Below are 18,965 nucleotides of genomic sequence, written 5' to 3' on the forward strand. Positions count from 1 at the left end.
TTTCGGGTTCCGTGAGAGAGTACATCCTCCCAAAAGGAACAATTGTGCCGGGTTCCAATGGAATAGCACAATCATATTCTCGATGTGGAGGTAGCACAGGTTTCGACGTTTTTTGGAAAACATCCTGAAACTCCAAATAGTGGTCTGGGACCCTTTGGACCGTATTAATGGACATACCAGTGGCACCTTCAGTATCTAAGGATCTTTTCGGAGACCAATACTTGTCGGAAGTAAAACAGTTCTCATGACAAAATTGCGAAGACAAAGAAACTGTCCGGGTTACCCAATTTATATACGGGTTATGTCTGATGAACCACGGAATTCCAAGAATGATGGTATGGTTGGGGGACGTGATAAGATCGAAGGAAATGTGTTCTTGATGGTTTCCCACCTGTAGACTTAACATCAGGGTAGTGGTGTCTACAGGACCCGAGGATATCAAGGATCCATCCACGGTGTGTACCTGTTCGGGTACTTCTTTTGCTTGTGTAGGAACTTGGTGAGCAGCAGCCCACGTCTTGTCCATGTATATACCACTAGCACCACAATCCAGTAATGCCATAGTCTTTTCTTGACGACCGTCAGGAAGTTGTAACAGGACAGGAAAAATGAACAAGGCGGTTGTATTGTCATTAAAGGAGCTGATGGAAGGTATAGCTGTAGATCCCGTCCCCTCCCTTCTTACAGAGGACGGGAGGTGGCGTTTCCCGAAGGCCTGGGCGGACGTACAGGACAGGTACGAAGCATGTGACCAGCAGAACCACTGTACAGGCACAACCCTCTCTTGCGTCTGTCTTCTCGTTCACTAGCAGAGAGCGGACCTCGGGTAGTATCCACCTGCATGGGTTCCCCTTCGATGTCTCTAGCAGGAGTGCGAGGTTCCTCGGAACGCTGCAGGCAAGCTCGTGAGCTACTTGGCTGGGAAAACCCTCTACTCCTTTTCTTTTCCGATCTCCGTTCCTGAAGACGATATTCGATGGACAGTGCTTGATCCATCAGGCCACGAAGCTCTTCTGCTCTGGTAGAATGTACTAGTTCATCCTTTATTTCTTCTTTGAGTCCTCTACGAAATAAAGTTACCAGAGTACGTTCCACCCAAGTGGTCTCTGCCGCCAGCTGACGAAAACGGGTTATATATTGCAGGACGTCTTGCGAGCCTTGTTGGATGTCACATAGGGCTTCTTCAGCAGAGGCTTCCAATCCAGGACGGCTAAACATCTGTTTGAAGCGACTCACAAAGGTGGAATAGTCCGACAATACAGGGTCGTTGGAGGACACCATCGGGGTTGCCCAGGCCAAGGCTGGACCGGATAAGGCACTGATAAGATAACCCACCTTGGTCCTGTCGTGGGAGAATTGGGTAGGTCGGAAGGCGAAGTACACTGTTAATGCATCCAGGAACTCGCAAAGCTTGGTTGGTTCACCAGAGAAACAAGGGGTGGAAGCGGAGATAGTTGGAACATCACTGGTGCGGAGAGCCAAAGCCTGTCGTAACGCAGCATTTTCATTGCGTAGTTGTTGCAATTCCTGAGCTTGTTGCTGAATCGTGGTCAAAAGAGATTGTTCCGGATCTGCAGCAGCCGCCACTGAGTCATCCATGGTGTTTGAGGACGTCGGAATGGTTGGGCGCTGCAATCTGTCATGACTCACGTGCTGCTTGCGCCTGGAATTTGCAGATCTGGTGGCGTGGATCTTCAATGTTCGACTTTGGCCCAAAAAGGGGCGACTCTTTCTGGTAGCCACGGTGCTGTAGGCAATGGAGACGCCAAGAACAGACTGTGCCCTTCAGAAAATAGCGCCAGAGGGAAAAAAACCCTTAGAAAAAGGGGAAAAACCTCCAACAGGAAGATTCCTGGAAAAAACAAGAACAAACAAACAAGAATCCAAAAGGAGCAAAAGTCAGGAAACACAGAATGCTGAAATCCAGAACCAAAAAGGGGAGGAAATCAGGAGCGAAGACACTAACTGAGCAGAAAGTGTTGCAGCGCAAGGAAATGAAGAAAACACAGCCCTTATATACCAAAGGACAGGAAGTGACCCACAGGAAGTAAAAGGACACCATATTAGACAGGGAGAGGTACATAGAACAAAACAGAATAGAAACCATAGAGAATAGGGAACAATGAATGCTGGGAAGAGAAAGGTAACCTGGGAAGGGAAGAAGACATAAAAAAGGTACAACAAAAAAGACCCCAGAAAGAAGAAAAGAAAGAGGATAAGAAGGAAGAAAGAAGAACAGGTAAGGGGGGTCAGGAGACCCCAGCAAGGCGGTGGAAAACGACAGAGCGAGGCCCCATGCAATGCCTGGGGCCTCGAAAAGTGCATGAAAGGCTGGGGGCGCGCCGCGTTTTAGAAACGCGCTGTGCGGCCCCAGCCGAACGCCCGGCTTGTGCCGAACATTCGGTTCGCGCCGCACCACGCGGCACAACACTAGGACAGTGGTCTTCAAACTTTTTAATGCCGCGCCCTCCTATTTGAAAAATAAAAATCATTGGGCCCCCCTCAGAATTTTTCACAATTATTTTAGAAAGATGGCAATGTTTAAATATGTCTAAACCTATTTAAACATTGCAGTTAAGTATTGTTACCTTTTTAAAACTGCAATAACATGCTTCTGCTTAAAACAAAGGCAAGTTATCTGTATAATATTTATTTTGCCCAGAGTTTGGAGTCCCCCCTGGGATCAATTGAGGCCCCCCTAGGGGGGCCCGCCCCCCAGTTTGAAGACCTCTGCTCTAGGAGATGACGCGGAGTACTTTCCTCATCATAGTTCTGTGTCGTTACTGTGTGTACTGCTATCAGCATCCAAGTCGCAGTACGCTCCAGCCACAGCATGTCTTTTAACTGCGCGGGTCCGCCAGGTGCCACTGTTTGTCGCCGAGTGAGGTCTCTGTAAGGTGCATCGTGGCCCGGCGTGAAGCGGACTTCCAGCAACAGCGCTCCACAGACTAGCGATGCCCACTAGGGAGGTTGCAGTGGTTTGTTCCTGTGTTTCAAGAACTCCACACTTGGTTTTACTCCCTACCAACCCTCGCATTACACAGCAGTTGTGGGAAGTTTATTTCAGGACCTCAGGCCGGTTCACGAGTTGATGCCACCCAGTGGCTGTAGTGTATTTGGTGGCTCTGGACAGCTGTGAGGGAGCTGCCACCCAACTACCCCGGGCGATTACTGTATGCTGGCGCTCACACCCTCCTTAATTATGGAGTCCTAATGGGAGCATCAGTATTCCCCTATTCTGGCATATGAGGAGGAACGGCCCCCACAACATGTTTTCCTGCGGGTAGAGAAGATTCTTTCCCAGGCTATTGCAAAGGCGCTTGCATCCCTGCAGGAAAGTGTCGCCAAGTTGACTTCTGAGGTCTGTAGTGGCTCAGGGACCCTGGGGGACACGGAGGCGGGAGCTAGTGCCCTTCCCACTTCAGCTCTCAAGAAGGAGCACAGATAGGGAGTGAAGCCAGTGATGCATGACCCTCGCCTTTGGTCCTGGCATAGAACTGCACAGAGGGGGACTCTGCTCCTTATATACTGTGGGTGAGCTGCACCTGCGCCCTGCGGCCGGCAGGGGGAGCACGGAACATGCGCAGACAGAACACGAAACGTGACACAGACAGAGAAGACGGACGGCCTGCAGCTGCTCTCTGCTCTGTTCGTCATAGACACAGAAGACGGACGGCCTGCTGGGGACCTCTGCTTTGTTCGTCATAGACACAGAAGACGGACGGCCTGCTGGGGACCTCTGCTCTGTTCGTCATAGACACAGAAGACGGACGGCCTGCTGGGGACCTCTGCTTTGTTCGTCATAGACACAGAAGACGGACGGCCTGCTGGGGACCTCGGCTCTGTTCGTCATAGACACAGAAGACGGACGGCCTTTAGGTGACCTCTGCTTTGTTCGTCATAGACACAGAAGACGGACGGCCTGCTGGGGACCTCTGCTCTGTTCGTCATAGACCCAGAAGACGGACGGCCTGCCGGGGACCTCTGCTCTGTTCGTCATAGACACAGAAGACGGACTACCTTTAGGGGACCTCTGCTTTGTTCGTCATAGACACAGAAGACGGACGGCCTGCTGGGGACCTAGGCTCTGTTCGTCATAGACACAGAAGACGGACGGCCTTTAGGGGACCTCTGCTTTGTTCGTCATAGACACAGAAGACGGACGGCCTGCTGGGGACCTCTGCTCTGTTCGTCATAGACACAGAAGACGGACGGCCTGCTGGGGACCTCTGCTTTGTTCGTCATAGACACAGAAGACGGACGGCCTGCTGGGGACCTCGGCTCTGTTCGTCATAGACACAGAAGACGGACGGCCTTTAGGGGACCTCTGCTTTGTTCGTCATAGACACAGAAGACGGACGGCCTGCTGGGGACCTCGGCTCTGTTCGTCATAGACACAGAAGACGGACGGCCTGCTGGGGACCTCTGCTCTGTTCGTCATAGACACAGAAGACGGACGGCCTGCTGGGGACCTCTGCTCTGTTCGTCATAGACACAGAAGACGGACGGCCTGCTGGGGACCTCTGCTCTGTTCGTCATAGACACAGAAGACGGACGGCCTGCTGGGGACCTCTGCTCTGTTCGTCATAGACACAGAAGACGGACGGCCTGCTGGGGACCTCTGCTCTGTTCGTCATAGACACAGAAGACGGACGGCCTGCTGGGGACCTCTGCTCTGTTCGTCATAGACACAGAAGACGGACGGCCTGCTGGGGACCTCTGCTCTGTTCGTCATAGACACAGAAGACGGACGGCCTGCTGGGGACCTCTGCTTTGTTCGTCATAGACACAGAAGACGGACGGCCTGCTGGGGACCTCGGCTCTGTTCGTCATAGACACAGAAGACGGACGGCCTGCTGGGGACCTCTGGTCTGTTCGTCATAGACACAGAAGACGGACGGCCGCCGGGGAGGTTGTCAGTTTCGGTTTCGTTCTCCGGTGCACAGGACGGACTCTGAGCCGGAGGAGCGGACACGATGCAGGTACCGGGGAGAGACGGGGTTCACCGGCGCCTGGCCCCGAGCCCTTACCGCCCGTCACCTGTGTGCCCCGGGCCGGTCTCCTAGCAGCAGCTCCCCCCCCCCCCCAGGGGGCCCCGCTGCCTCAGCCCAGTCCCACTGCTCGAGCCCCCCAGACCCGTCACGGCCGGTGTCACTGTGCCCTGCACCGAAACCGGACTCCGCAGCTCCCGGGGGCTCCTCACCCCCACAGCCCCCCCCCCGTGATTTACCCCTGAATTCTGCTCCCCCCGCCCCCTGCAGCGCCCTCCATCGGTGCCCCTGGGCCCCTGCAGCAGGTGCACCCGCGGAGTGCGCTATCTCACGGGCCCTTCCCGCCCCCAGCCCCCCCGCGGACCCGCTCCGGCCTCTCTCCGCCGCGCCCGCCGCACGGATTCATTAGATGCTTTGTGGTCACATCTTGTATCATTGCTGGAAGCGCTCAGATTACACGGCTAACATGGCACTCGTGTTACACATCCAAAGCAGATTACATGTATTCAATCACGTCGGTGTCACACATTTATCAACCACAACAGGGAAAACATCTCAGTCAGACGTTTGACCCTGTGAACACCCAGACTGAGCAGATTTCTGCAGCAGACCTGGTCTCTCCCTGCGCTAGATTCGCTGTTACAATGTAAAGAGAGCCCTTTTTTCCGAGAGCTCCATGGGTGTGGTAGACACTGGTGCACGGTACAAGGAGCGCCGCACTACCAGGAGGCCGTGCACATCGGGTGTAACATTGCAGCACTTTGCCCATTGCACTAGGGCACTATACATGCATGCAGGTCAAGGTACCAGAGTTCTGTGATAACTCTGTGCGTGTGAGGAGCCTCTGCTGCTAATCAAGGCGAGGTGCGTTGCGAGAGCTGTGCAGATGCCTCAGAACATGTGTACACGTGCATGGTGTATGTCGGATTGAAGTGCACTGCGAGAGCTGTGCAGATGCCTCAGAACATGTGCACAGGTGCATGGTGTATGTCGGATTGAAGTGCACTGCGAGAGCTGTGCAGATGCCTCAGAACATGTGCACACGTGCATGGTGTATGTCGGATTGAAATGCATTGCGAGAGCTCTGTAAATGCCTCAGAACATGTGCACACGTGCATGGTGTATGTCGGATTGAAATGCATTGCGAGAGCTCTGTAAATGCCTCAGAACATGTGCACAGGTGCATGCTGTATGTCGGATTGAAGTGCACTGCGAGAGCTGTGCAGATGCCTCAGAACATGTGTACACGTGCATGGTGTATGTCGGATTGAAATGCATTGCGAGAGCTCTGTAAATGCCTCAGAACATGTGCACAGGTGCATGCTGTATGTCGGATTGAAGTGCACTGCGAGAGCTGTGCAGATGCCTCAGAACATGTGTACACGTGCATGGTGTATGTCGGATTGAAATGCATTGCGAGAGCTCTGTAAATGCCTCAGAACATGTGCACAGGTGCATGCTGTATGTCGGATTGAAGTGCACTGCGAGAGCTCTGTAAATGCCTCAGAACATGTGCACAGGTGCATGCTGTATGTCGGATTGAAGTGCACTGCGAGAGCTGTGCAGATGCCTCAGAACATGTGCACACGTGCATGGTTTATGTCGGTTTGAGGTGCATTGCGAGAGCTGTGCAGATGCCTCAGAACATGTGTACACGTGCATGGTTTATGTCGGTTTTGAGGTGCATTGCGAGAGCTCTGCAGATGCCTCAGTACACACACATGATGTATGCCAGATTGAGGGTCATTGCGAGAGCCGCACACACCTCAGAACACGTGTACATGCACATGGTGTATGTTACATTGAGGTGCATTACGAGAGCCGCACACACCTCAGAGTTCTGTAGATGCCTCAGAACATGTGTACATACAGTACCGTAACAAAACAAAACATAAGAACCGCAAAGTGTTTGAAGGGACCCCCTCCAAACTTACTCAGCAGGTCTAAGGCCAGGGTACTGTGCTGAGGGGGTCCCTGGATCTCGGGCCTCCTACCCCCACACTGTGGGGGTCTTTGTTCCGCCACTGGGTACATGTGCATGGTGTATGTCTGATTGAGGTGCAGTGTGAGTGCTATAGACACCCCAGTAACAGCGAGAACTGTTTCAGTTATAGATCAGTTAAGTTGTTGATTAAGTAGTAAATGGTTCAACAAGTTGGAGAGGGATTGTGAGAGTTTCTGCATGTCTCAGTAGAGGGATAGCAGTGCATTGGACGGGGCATTACTGCCGGCCCTCAGCATTTTGAACAGATGCACCACCGAGGCTGGGATTTCATACAGCCCGATAGACGTGCAGTCGAAACCTCTTTGACGAGGTTGAAGTGTGTGTCGCTCTATAGCATGGCTACTAAGGCTGTGTGGAGACTGTTCCGAAAAGCGATGACCAACTAAGGTACCGCAATAGATCTCGCAGTGACAGCAGCAGGATTTTCAGGATGAAGATGTGGAATATAACCTGAGAATGGTGTCAGAAATCGCACATTCACTCACTCATCCACCCATACATTCCTCTCAGTGAGTTAAGCACCTGTTCCAGACATTTGTCTGTAGCCTCACATGTGGCTTATGTTCTAACCGATCATGTTCTGTCAGCGGTGAAGGTTGGTACAGCTCTGTGATGCTGGAGATTTGCGTTTGCATTATACTGGGTCTCGCACTCTGTAAGTGTCAATGAATGAGCAATTAAGATGCCTTTAAATCTTGACACATTTGCTGTCTGTTCAAGAACAGAGGTCAAATGTCAGTTTGTCTTTTTACTAAATACTGCTTATCTTATCCTAAAAAACGGATGTCATAGTACAAAATTTCAAAATATATCAGGAATTACAAATGCACATTTTTTGTAGTTCAGAAGTGTGATGCAAAGATTGAAATAGGAGAAAAACAAATCAGAACACTTTACTTGATGATGTCCCAATGACAAATATTTGCAAAAACTCGATTTCCAAACATTACTGTTTGTACACTCTATAGTTTTATCAATAAAGCCACGTCACTTGGACATTTTGTGACTGTTTCAATGTAAGTGTGCTTATTGGACAGTACACTACCATTTTATGCTTTAGTTACATATTCATTAAAAGTGCCAGTTTTAAACCATGATTAGAGAAATAGTCTTGCCCTGACCTGATGACAATGCTGTTAACCAACCAAGAGAAGGGTCACTGGAATTATGATGAAGGAGAGGTCCAGATTATGCGGCAGTGTTGAGTAAATTATGCAGTAAGAAAAGGCAAAGTGTGCGGCATAACCCAGCACATTTTGCAATAGTATTACTTCATTAGTTTGTCATTTTAAAACTTGGTAACTCTCTCATCGCATTGGGTGCACCTTATTAGTACTAATTTAACACCCAAATATAGCAATAATAACAGAAAGGTGAGCAATCCATCTTTGGGCAAAGGGTCTTTCACTGCGTGGCAACATGTGTTGTCTAATATTTAGTAACCTTTGAACTGCTTGGAGTAATCTGGAGCTTTTAGAACTGGTGCTGTGCACATAGCTTGTTTCAGGGTGTGAAAGGCCTGTTGGCATTCTACAGTCCAGTTTACCTTCTTGGGCATTTTCTTAGAGGTAAGTTCTGTGAGGGGTGTCACTATGGATCCATATCCCTTCACAAACCTCCTATAGTAACCAGTCAAGCCAAGGAATGCCCTGACTTGAGTCTGGGTTTTTGGAGCTGCCCAGTCCAGAATAGTCTGGATCTTGGGTTGGAGTGGCTGAACTTGGCCTCCACCTACAAGGTGCCCCAAGTAAACCACAGTACCCTGCCCTATCTGACATTTAGATGCCTTGATAGAGAGGCATGCTGCTTGCAGGGCCTGCAGAACCATCTTCAGGTGGACCAGTTGATCCTGCCAGCTGGAGCTAAAGACAGCAATATCATCAAGATAAGCTGCACCAAAGGACTCCAAGCCAGCAAGGACTTGATTCGCCAACTTTTGGAAGGTGGCAGGGGCATTCTTTAACCCAAAGGGCATCACAGTAAACTGGTAGTGCCCATCAGGTGTAGAGAATGCTGTCTTTTCTTTTCTTTTGCTCCTGGTGCCATTCTGATTTGCCAGTACCCTGCTGTCAAGTCAAAGGTACTTAAGTATTTGGCAGTACCCAATTTGTCAATTAACTCATCTGCCCTTGGAATGGGATGGGCATCTGTCTTGGTGACAGAATTAAGTCCTCTGTAGTCCACACAAAAACCCATCTCTCTCTTGCCATCTTTTGTGTGAGGTTTGGGGACTAGGACCACTGGCTAGCCCAGGGGCTGTCAGAGTGCTCAATGACTCCCAATTCCAGCATCTTGTGGACTTCCACTTTGATGCTTTCCTTAACTTGGTCATACTGTCTAAAGATTTTGTTTTTAACAGGCATGCTGTAGGAAAGTACCATCTTGCCTGGCATGTTACCCCCATTTTTCACTGTATATATGTTGTTTTAGTTGTATGTGTCACTGGGACCCTGCTAGTCAGGGCCCCAGTGCTCATAAGTGTGCCTGAATGTGTTACCTGTGTTATGACTAACTGTCTCACTGAGGCTCTGCTAATCAGAACCTCAGTGGTTATGCTGTCTCATTTCTTTCAAATTGTCACTAACAGGCTAGTGACCAATTTTACCAATTTACATTGGCTTACTGGAACACCCTTATAATTCCCTAGTATATTGTACTGAGGTACCCAGGGTATTGGGGTTCCAGGAGATCCCTATGGGCTGCAGCATTTCTTTTGCCACCCATAGGGAGCTCTGACAATTCTTACACAGGCCTGCCACTGCAGCCTGAGTGAAATAACGTCCACGTTATTTCACAGCCATTTTACGCTGCACTTAAGTAACTTATAAGTCACCTATATGTCTAACCTTTACCTGGTAAAGGTTGGGTGCTAAGTTACTTAGTGTGTGGGCACCCTGGCACTAGCCAAGGTGCCCCCACATTGTTCAGGGCCAATTCCCCGGACTTTGTGAGTGCGGGGACACCATTACACGCGTGCACTACATATAGGTCACTACCTATATGTAGCTTCACAATGGTAACTCCGAATATGGCCATGTAATATGTCTATGATCATGGAATTGCCCCATCTATACCATCCTGGCATAGTTGGCACAATCCCATGATCCCAGTGGTCTGTAGCACAGACCCTGGTACTGCCAAACTGCCTTTCCCGTGGTTTCACTGCAGCTGCTGCCAACCCCTCAGACAGGCATCTGCCCTCCTGGGGTCCAGCCAGGCCTGGCCCAGGATGGCAGAACAAAGGACTTCCTCTGAGAGAGGGTGTTACTGCTCTGAGTGGCCAGTGCCATCAGGTGACGTCAGAGACTCCTCCTGATAGGCTCCTTCAGGTGTTGCTAGCCTATCCTCTCTCCTAGGTAGCCAAACCCTCTTTTCTGGCTATTTAGGGTCTCTGTCTCTTGGGATTCCTTAGATAACGAATGCAAGAGCTCATCCGAGTTCCTCTGCATCTCTCTCTTCACCTTCTGCCAAGGAATCGACTGCTGACCGCGCTGGAAGCCTGCAAAACTGCAACATAGGAGCAAAGATGACTACTGCAACTCTGTAACGCAGATCCTGCCGCCTTCTCGACTGTTTTCCTGGTGGTGCATGCTGTGGGGGTAGTCTGCCTCCTCTCTGCACTAGAAGCTCCGAAGAAATCTCCCGTGGGTCGACGGAATCGTCCCCCTGCAACCGCAGGCACCAAAGAACTGCATCACCGGTAACTTGGGTCTCCTCTCAGCACGACGAGCGAGGTCCCTTGAATCCAGCAACTCTGTCCAAGTGACTCCCACAGTCCAGTGACTCTTCAGTCCAAGTTTGGTGGAGGTAAGTCCTTGCCTCCCCACGCCAGACTGCATTGCTGGGAACCGCGACTTTTGCAGCTACTCCGGCCTCCGTGCACTTCCGGCGGAAATCCTTTGTGCACAGTCCAGCCTGGGTCCACGGCACTCTAACCTGCATTGCACGACCTCCTAAGTTGTTCTCCGGCGACGTGGGACTCCTTTGTGCGACTTCGGGTGAGCACCGTTTCACGCATCCTCGTAGTGCCTGTTTCTGGCACTTCTGCGGGTGCTGCCGGCTGCTGAGAGGGCTCCTTGTCTTGCTCGACGCCCCCTCTGTCCCCTGACGCAATTTGCGACATCCTGGTCCCTCCTGGGCCACAGCAGCACCCAAAAACACTAACCGCACGATTTGCAGCTAGCAAGGCTTGTTGGCAGTCTTTCGGCGGGAAAACACTTCTGCACGACTCTCCACGGCGTGAGGGATCCGTCCTTCAAAGGGGAAGTCTCTAGCCCTTGTCGTTCTTGCAGAAACCTACGCTTCTACTGTCCAGTAGCAGCATCTTTGCACCCACAGCTGGCATTTCCTGGGCATCTGCCCATCTCCGACTTGCTTGTGACTTTTGGACTTGGTCCCCTTGTTCCACAGGTACCCTCGACTGGAAATCCATCGTTGTTGCATTATTGGTTTGTGTCTTTCCTGCAGAATTCCCCTATCACGACTTCTATGTCCTTTGGGGAACTTTAGTGCACTTTGCACTCACTTTTCAGGGTCTTGGGGTGGGCTATTTTTCTAACCCTTACTATTTTCTAATAGTCCCAGCGACCCTCTACAAGGTCACATAGGTTTGGGGTCCATTCGTGGTTCGCATTCCACTTTTGGAGTATATGGTTTGTGTTGCCCCTATCCCTATGTGTCTCCATTGCATCCTATTGTAACTATACATTGTTTGCACTGTTTTCTAATACTATTACTGCATATTTTGGTATTGTGTACATATATCTTGTGTATATTTGCTATCCTCATACTGAGGGTACTCACTGAGATACTTTTGGCATATTGTCATAAAAATAAAGTACCTTTATTTTTAGTATATCTGTGTATTGTGTTTTCTTATGATATTGTGCATATGACACTAAGTGGTACTGTAGGAGCTTCACTCGTCTCCTAGTTCAGCCTAAGCTGCTCTGCTAAGCTACCATTATCTATCAGCCTATGCTGCTAGACACCCTATACACTAATAAGGGATAACTGGACCTGGTGCAAGGTGCAAGTACCCCTAGGTACTCACTACAAGCCAGTCCAGCCTCCTACATTGGTTGTGCAGTGGTGGGATAAGTGCTTTGAGACTACTTACCACTCTTGTCATTGTACTTTTCATAAGAGAAAAATATACAAAACAAGTTCAGTGTATGTACACATAACTAAAAAGTTTTGCATTTCCTCTTTTCACTCTTTTCTAAAGTGCTGAAAAGTACTTCTAAACTTTCTAAAAGTTCTTAAAAGTTTAAAAAGTTTTTTTTCTGTCTTTCTAAAAGCTCTAAAAACTTTTTTATCACTTTTTCTGTCACTTAAACTCTTTCTAAAATGTCTGGCACAGGCCAAAATGTTGATCTGTCCAAACTTGCATATGACCACCTTAGCTGGAAAGGAGCAAGGAGTCTCTGTGTAGAAAGAGGTTTGAGTGTAGGGAAGAATCCTTCCTTGGAATTATTGCTTAACATGCTTAGAGAACAAGATAAGGCCACAAGGGCCCCATCTGTTGAAAAAGTAGCTAATGGTTCCCAATCTGATCCAGGGACTCCCCTAGAAAAAGATTCAGGAAAGAAACTTCCTAGCCTGCCCATTACTAGACAGTCTAGCATAGTTGGTACTGATGTTGAGTCACACCATACAGATAGTGTTGTCTCACATCATAGCAAGAGCATTCATTCTCACCACAGTAGAACTGATGTTCCTGTTAACCAAGCTGTTAGGATGCCTTCTGTAAGGGACAGGTCTCCTTCTGTCCATTCTCACCATACTTCTGTTTCAAGACATGTCCCTCCCACCCACCCTGATGACAGATTGTTAGAAAGGGAGCTCAATAGATTGAGAGTGGAACAAACCAGACTGAAGCTCAAGAAGCAACAGCTGGATTTGGATAGACAGCCCTTAGAAGTAGAGAAGGAGAGACAGAAACTGGGTTTAGAAACCCATGGTGGCAGCAGCAGTATTCCCAATAGTCATCCTGCAAAAGAGCATGATTCTAGGAATCTGCACAAGATAGTTCCCCCTTATAAGGAGGGGGATGACATTAACAAGTGGTTTGCTGCACTTGAGAGGGCCTGTGTTGTACAGGATGTCCCTCAAAGGCAGTGGGCTGCTATCCTATGGCTATCATTTAGTTGAAAGGGTAGGGATAGGCTCCTTACTGTGAAAGAAAGTGATGCCAATAATTTTACAGTTCTTAAGAATGCACTCCTGGATGGTTATGGCTTAACCACTGAACAATACAGGATAAAGTTCAGAGAGACCAAAAAGGAGTCTTCACAAGACTGGGTTGATTTAATTGACCATTCAGTGAAGGCCTTGGAGGGGTGGTTACATGGCAGTAAAGTTACTGATTATGACAGCCTGTATAACTTGATCCTGAGAGAGCATATTCTTAATAATTGTGTGTCTGATTTGTTGCACCAGTACTTGGTGGACTCTGATCTGACCTCTCCCCAAGAATTGGGAAAGAAGGCACACAAATGGGTCAGAACAAGGGTGAACAGAAAAGTTCATACAGGGGGTGACAAAGATGGCAACAAGAAGAAGGATGGTAAGTCTTCTGACAAGGGTGGGGACAAATCTAAAAATGAGTCTTCATCAGGCCCACAAAAACACTCTGGTGGGGGTGGTGGGCTCAAATCCTCTTCTAATCAAAACAAAGAATAGAAACCATGGTGCTATTTATGTAAAATAAAAGGCCATTGGACAACAGATCCCAGTTGTCCAAAGAAAAGCACCAAGCCTCCTACCACTACAACCCCTACTGCTACACCTAGTGTCCCTACTAATAGCAGTGGTGGTGGGAGCAAACCTACTAATAGCCAATCCAAGGGAGTAGCTGGGCTCACTTTTGGTAACTTAGTTGGGGTTGGTCTGATTAGGGAGACCACAGAGGCTGTGTTAGTCTCTGAGGGGGCTATTGATTTAGCCACCTTGGTTGCTTGTCCCCTTAACATGGATAAGTACAAGCAACTACCCCTAATAAATGGTGTTGAGGTTCAGGCCTACAGGGACACTGGAGCCAGTGTGACTATGGTCATAGAGAAACTGGTCCACCCTGAACAACACCTACTTGGTCACCAGTACCAAGTAACCGATGCTCACAACAACACACTTAGCCACCCCATGGCTGTTGTAAATCTCAACTGGGGGGGGGTTTACTGGTCCAAAGAAAGTTGTGGTAGCTTCAGATTTACCTGTAGACTGTCTATTAGGGAATGATTTGGAGACATCAGCTTGGTCAGATGTGGAGTTGGAGGCCCCTGCAGCAATGCTGGGCATCCCAGGGCATATTTTTGCTTTAACAAGAGCTCCGGCCAAAAAGCAAAAAGGACAGGGTGACTTGGATCCTGGAACAATGGACCAAGTGCTCCCTAAAGCTAGGGCTAGTAGAAGTAAAACACTTCCTACTATCCCTCCCTCTACAGTGGATTCTACTTCTGAGGAAGAAGAATTTCCACCCTGTGCAGAACCTACACCAGAGGAGCTGGAAGCAGACACTGCTGAGCTTTTGGGTGAAGGGGGGCCTGCCAGGGAGGAGCTGAGTGTGGCACAGCATACCTGTCCCACACTAGAGGGTCTAAGACAGCAAGCTGTCAAACAGGCTAATGGGGATGTCAGTGACTCTCACAGAGTTTACTGGGAGGACAACCTCTTGTACACTGAAGCAAGGGATCCTAAACCTGGAACTGCCAGGAGGTTAGTGATTCCTCAGGAGTACAGAAAGTTCCTCCTAACTCTAGCCCACGACATTCCCCGAGCTGGACATCTGGGACAAATGAAAACGTGGGACAGGCTTGTTCCCTTGTTTCATTGGCCTAGAATGTCTGAGGACACAAAAGAGTTTTGTAAGTCCTGTGAAACCTGTCAAGCCAGTGGCAAGACAGGTGGCACCCCAAAGGCACCCCTTATTCCACTGCCTGTGGTTGGGGTTCCCTTTGAAAGGGTAGGGGTTGACATAGTTGGCCCCCTTGACCCTCCTACTGCTTCAGGCAATAGGTTTATCTTAGTGGTAGTGGACCATGCCACAAGATATCCTGAAGCAATTCCTTTAAGGACCACTACAGCACCTGCAGTGGCAAAGGCCCTCCTGGGAATATTTTCTAGGGTGGGCTTCCCAAAGGAAGTAGTATCAGACAGAGGAAGCAATTTCATGTCTGCTTACTTAAAGGCCATGTGGAAGGAGTGTGGTGTGACTTACAAGTTCACTACACCCTATCATCCACAAACAAATGGACTGGTGGAGAGATTTAACAAAACTCTCAAAGGCATGATTATGGGACTCCCTGAAAAACTCCGCAGGAGATGGGATATCCTCTTACCATGCCTCCTTTTTGCCTATAGGGAGGTACCCCAGAAAGGAGTGGGCTTCAGCCCCTTTGAACTCCTCTTTGGACACCCTGTTAGGGGTCCACTAACACTTGTCAAGGAGGGTTGAGAACAACCTTTAAAAGCTCCAAAACAAGATATTGTGGATTATGTACTTGGCCTCAGATCTAGGATGGCTGAGTATATGAAAAAGGCCAGTAAAAACCTTCAGGCCAGCCAAGAGCTCCAGAAGCAATGGCATGATCAGAAGGCTGTTTTGGTTCAGTACCAACCAGGGCAGACAGTGTGGGTCTTGGAGCCTGTGGCCCCAAGAACACTCTAAGATAAATGAAGTGGACCCCACATAATTGTTGAAAAGAAGGGTGAAGTCACCTACTTAGTTGACTTAGGCACTGCCAGGAGTCCCCTTAGGGTGCTCCATGTCAATCGCCTGAAACCCTACTATGACAGGGCTGATCTCACCCTGCTCATGGCAACAGATGAGGGACAGGAAGAAGACAGTGATCCTCTACCTGATCTCTTCTCTTCCACAGAACAAGATGCTCTAGTGGAAGGTGTAGTTTTGGCTGATTGTCTTACTGCTGAGCAGAAAGACCATTGCATAAATCTCCTGGGTCAGTTTTCTGAACTCTTCTCTACTGTGCCAGGTACCACTTCTTGGTGTGAGCACACTATAGATACTGGAGACAGCCTGCCTGTCAAAAGTAAAATTCTATAGGCAGCCTGACCATGTCAGGGACTGCATAAAGCAAGAGGTGAAGAAAATGTTAGAACTGGGAGTGGTTGAGCACTCTGAAAGTCCATGGGCTTCTCCTGTGGTACTTGTACCAAAACCTCATTCCAAGGATGGAAAGAAAGAAATGCGGTTTTGTGTAGATTATAGAGGTCTCAACCAGGTAACCAAAACTGATGCTCACCCTATACCCAGGGCAGATGAGCTCATAGATACACTGGCATCTGCCAAGTATCTAAGCACTTTTTATTTGACTGCAGGGTATTGGCAGATCAAATTATCAGAAGATGCTAAACCTAAAACTGCATTTTCAACCATTGGAGGCCATTACCAATTCACAGTAATGCCTTTTGGATTGAAAAATGCACCTGCCACTTTTCAAAGGTTGGTGAACACAGTCCTGCAAGGGCTGGAAGCTTTTAGTGCAGCATATTTGGACGATATAGCTGTCTTTAGCTCCAGTTGGGATGATCACCTGGTCCACCTATGGAAAGTTTTAGAGGCCCTGCAAAAGGCAGGCCTCACTATCAAGGCTTCAAAGTGCCAGATAGGGCAGGGAAAGGTGGTTTATCTGGGACACCTTGTTGGTGGGGAACAGATTGCACCACTTCAGGGGAAAATCCAAACTATTGTTGATTGGGTTCCCCCTACTACTCAGACTCAGGTGAGAGCCTTCCTAGGCCTCACTGGGTATTACAGGAGGTTCATTAAGAACTATGGCTCCATTGCAGCCCCTCTTAATGACCTCACATCCAAAAAGATGCCTAAAAAGGTATTGTGGACAGCTAGCTGTCAGAAAGCTTTTGAGGAGCTGAAGCAGGCCATGTGCTCTGCACCTGTCCTGAAAAGCCCTTGTTACTCTAAAAAATTCTATGTCCAAACTGATGCATCTGAATTAGGAGTAGGAGCAGTCCTATCACAACTTAATTCTGAGGGCCAGGATCAACCTGTTGCTTTTATTAGTAGGAGGTTGACCCCTAGAGAAAAGCGTTGGTCTGCCATTGAGAGGGAGGCCTTTGCTGTGGTCTGGGCACTGAAGAAGTTGAGGCCATACCTGTTTGGCACTCACTTCATTGTTCAGACAGACCACAAACCTCTACTTTGGCTAAAACAAATGAAAGGTGAAAATCCTAAATTGTTGAGGTGGTCCATATCCCTACAGGGAATGGACTATACAGTGGAACATAGACCTGGGAGTAGCCACTCCAATGCAGATGGACTCTCCAGATATTTCCACTTAGACAATGAAGACTCATCAGGTCATGGCTAGTCTTATTGTCCTTCGTTTGGGGGGGGGGGGGGTTGTGTAGGAAAGTACCATCTTGCCTGGCATGTTACCCCCATTTTTCACTGTATATATGTTGTTTTAGTTGTATGTGTCACTGGGACCCTGCTAGTCAGGGCCCCAGTGCTCATAAGTGTGCCTGAATGTGTTACCTGTGTTATGACTAACTGTCTCACTGAGGCTCTGCTAATCAGAACCTCAGTGGTTATGCTCTCTCATTTCTTTCAATTTGTCACTAACAGGCTAGTGACCAATTTTACCAATTTACATTGGCTTACTGGAACACCCTTATAATTCCCTAGTATATGGTACTGAGGTACCCAGGGTATTGAGGTTCCAGGAGATCCCTATGGGCTGCAGCATTTCTTTTGCCACCCATAGGGAGCTCTGACAATTCTTACACAGGCCTGCCACTGCAGCCTGAGTGAAATAACGTCCACGTTATTTCACAGCCATTTTACACTGCACTTAAGTAACTTATAAGTCACCTATATGTCTAACCTTTACCTGGTAAAGGTTGGGTGCTAAGTTACTTAGTGTGTGGGCACCCTGGCACTAGCCAAGGTGCCCCACATTGTTCAGGGCCAATTCCCCGGACTTTGTGAGTGCGGGGACACCATTACACGCGTGCACTACATATAGGTCACTACCTATATGTCTCTTCACAATGGTAACTCCGAATATGGCCATGTAATATGTCTATGATCATGGAATTGCCCCATCTATACCATCCTGGCATAGTTGGCACAATCCCATGATCCCAGTGGTCTGTAGCACAGACCCTGGTACTGCCAAACTGCCTTTCCCGGGGTTTCACTGCAGCTGCTGCTGCTGCCAACCCCTCAGACCGGCATCTGCCCTCCTGGGGTCCAGCCAGGCCTGGCCCAGGATGGCAGAACAAAGGACTTCCTCTGAGAGAGGGTGTTACACCCTCTCCCTTTGGAAAATGGTGTGAAGGCAGGGGAGGAGTAGCCTCCCCAGCCTCTGGAAATGCTTTCATGGGCACATTTGGTGCCCATTTCTGCATAAGCCAGTCTACACCGGTTCAGGGACCCCTTAGCCCTGCTCTGGCGCGAAACTGGACAAAGGAAAGGGGAGTGACCACTCCCCTGACCTGTACCTCCCCTGGGAGGTGCCCAGAGCTCCTCCAGTGTGCTCCAGACCTCTGCCATCTTGGAAACAGAGGTGCTGCTGGCACACTGGACTGCTCTGAGTGGCCAGTGCCATCAGGTGACGTCAGAGACTCCTTCTGATAGGCTCCTTCAGGTGTTGCTAGCCTATCCTCTCTCCTAGGTAGCCAAACCCTCTTTTCTGGCTATTAAGGGTCTCTGTCTCTTGGGATTCCTTAGATAACGAATGCAAGAGCTCATCCGAGTTCCTCTGCATCTCTCTCTTCACCTTCTGCCAAGGAATCGACTGCTGACCGCGCTGGAAGCCTTCAAAACTGCAACATAGTAGCAAAGACGACTACTGCAACTCTGTAACGCTGATCCTGCCGCCTTCTCGACTGTTTTCCTGGTGGTGCATGCTGTGGGGGTAGTCTGCCTCCTCTCTGCACTAGAAGCTCCGAAGAAATCTCCCGTGGGTCGACGGAATCGTCCCCCT

General features: G+C 49.2%; 1 protein-coding gene across 2 annotated transcripts in view; it reads left to right on the forward strand.

Annotated features, from left to right (window-relative positions):
* DNPEP (aspartyl aminopeptidase) overlaps positions 1-18,965 on the forward strand; it is a 430,726-nt gene that overhangs the window by 118,144 nt on the left and 293,617 nt on the right. Inside the window, exon 1 of one of the 2 annotated variants that reach the window (XM_069227161.1) lies at positions 4,847-4,982. The exons of the other annotated variant lie outside the window; for it this stretch is intronic. Coding sequence (XP_069083262.1) covers positions 4,977-4,982 — 6 coding nt within the window. The 5' untranslated portion in view covers positions 4,847-4,976. Of the gene's footprint in view, positions 1-4,846; positions 4,983-18,965 lie in introns of those variants that run through there. 2 annotated transcript variants of the gene reach the window in all.

Source organism: Pleurodeles waltl, chromosome 3_2 (assembly GCF_031143425.1).
Source record: "Pleurodeles waltl isolate 20211129_DDA chromosome 3_2, aPleWal1.hap1.20221129, whole genome shotgun sequence".
Lineage (NCBI taxonomy): Eukaryota > Metazoa > Chordata > Amphibia > Caudata > Salamandridae > Pleurodeles > Pleurodeles waltl.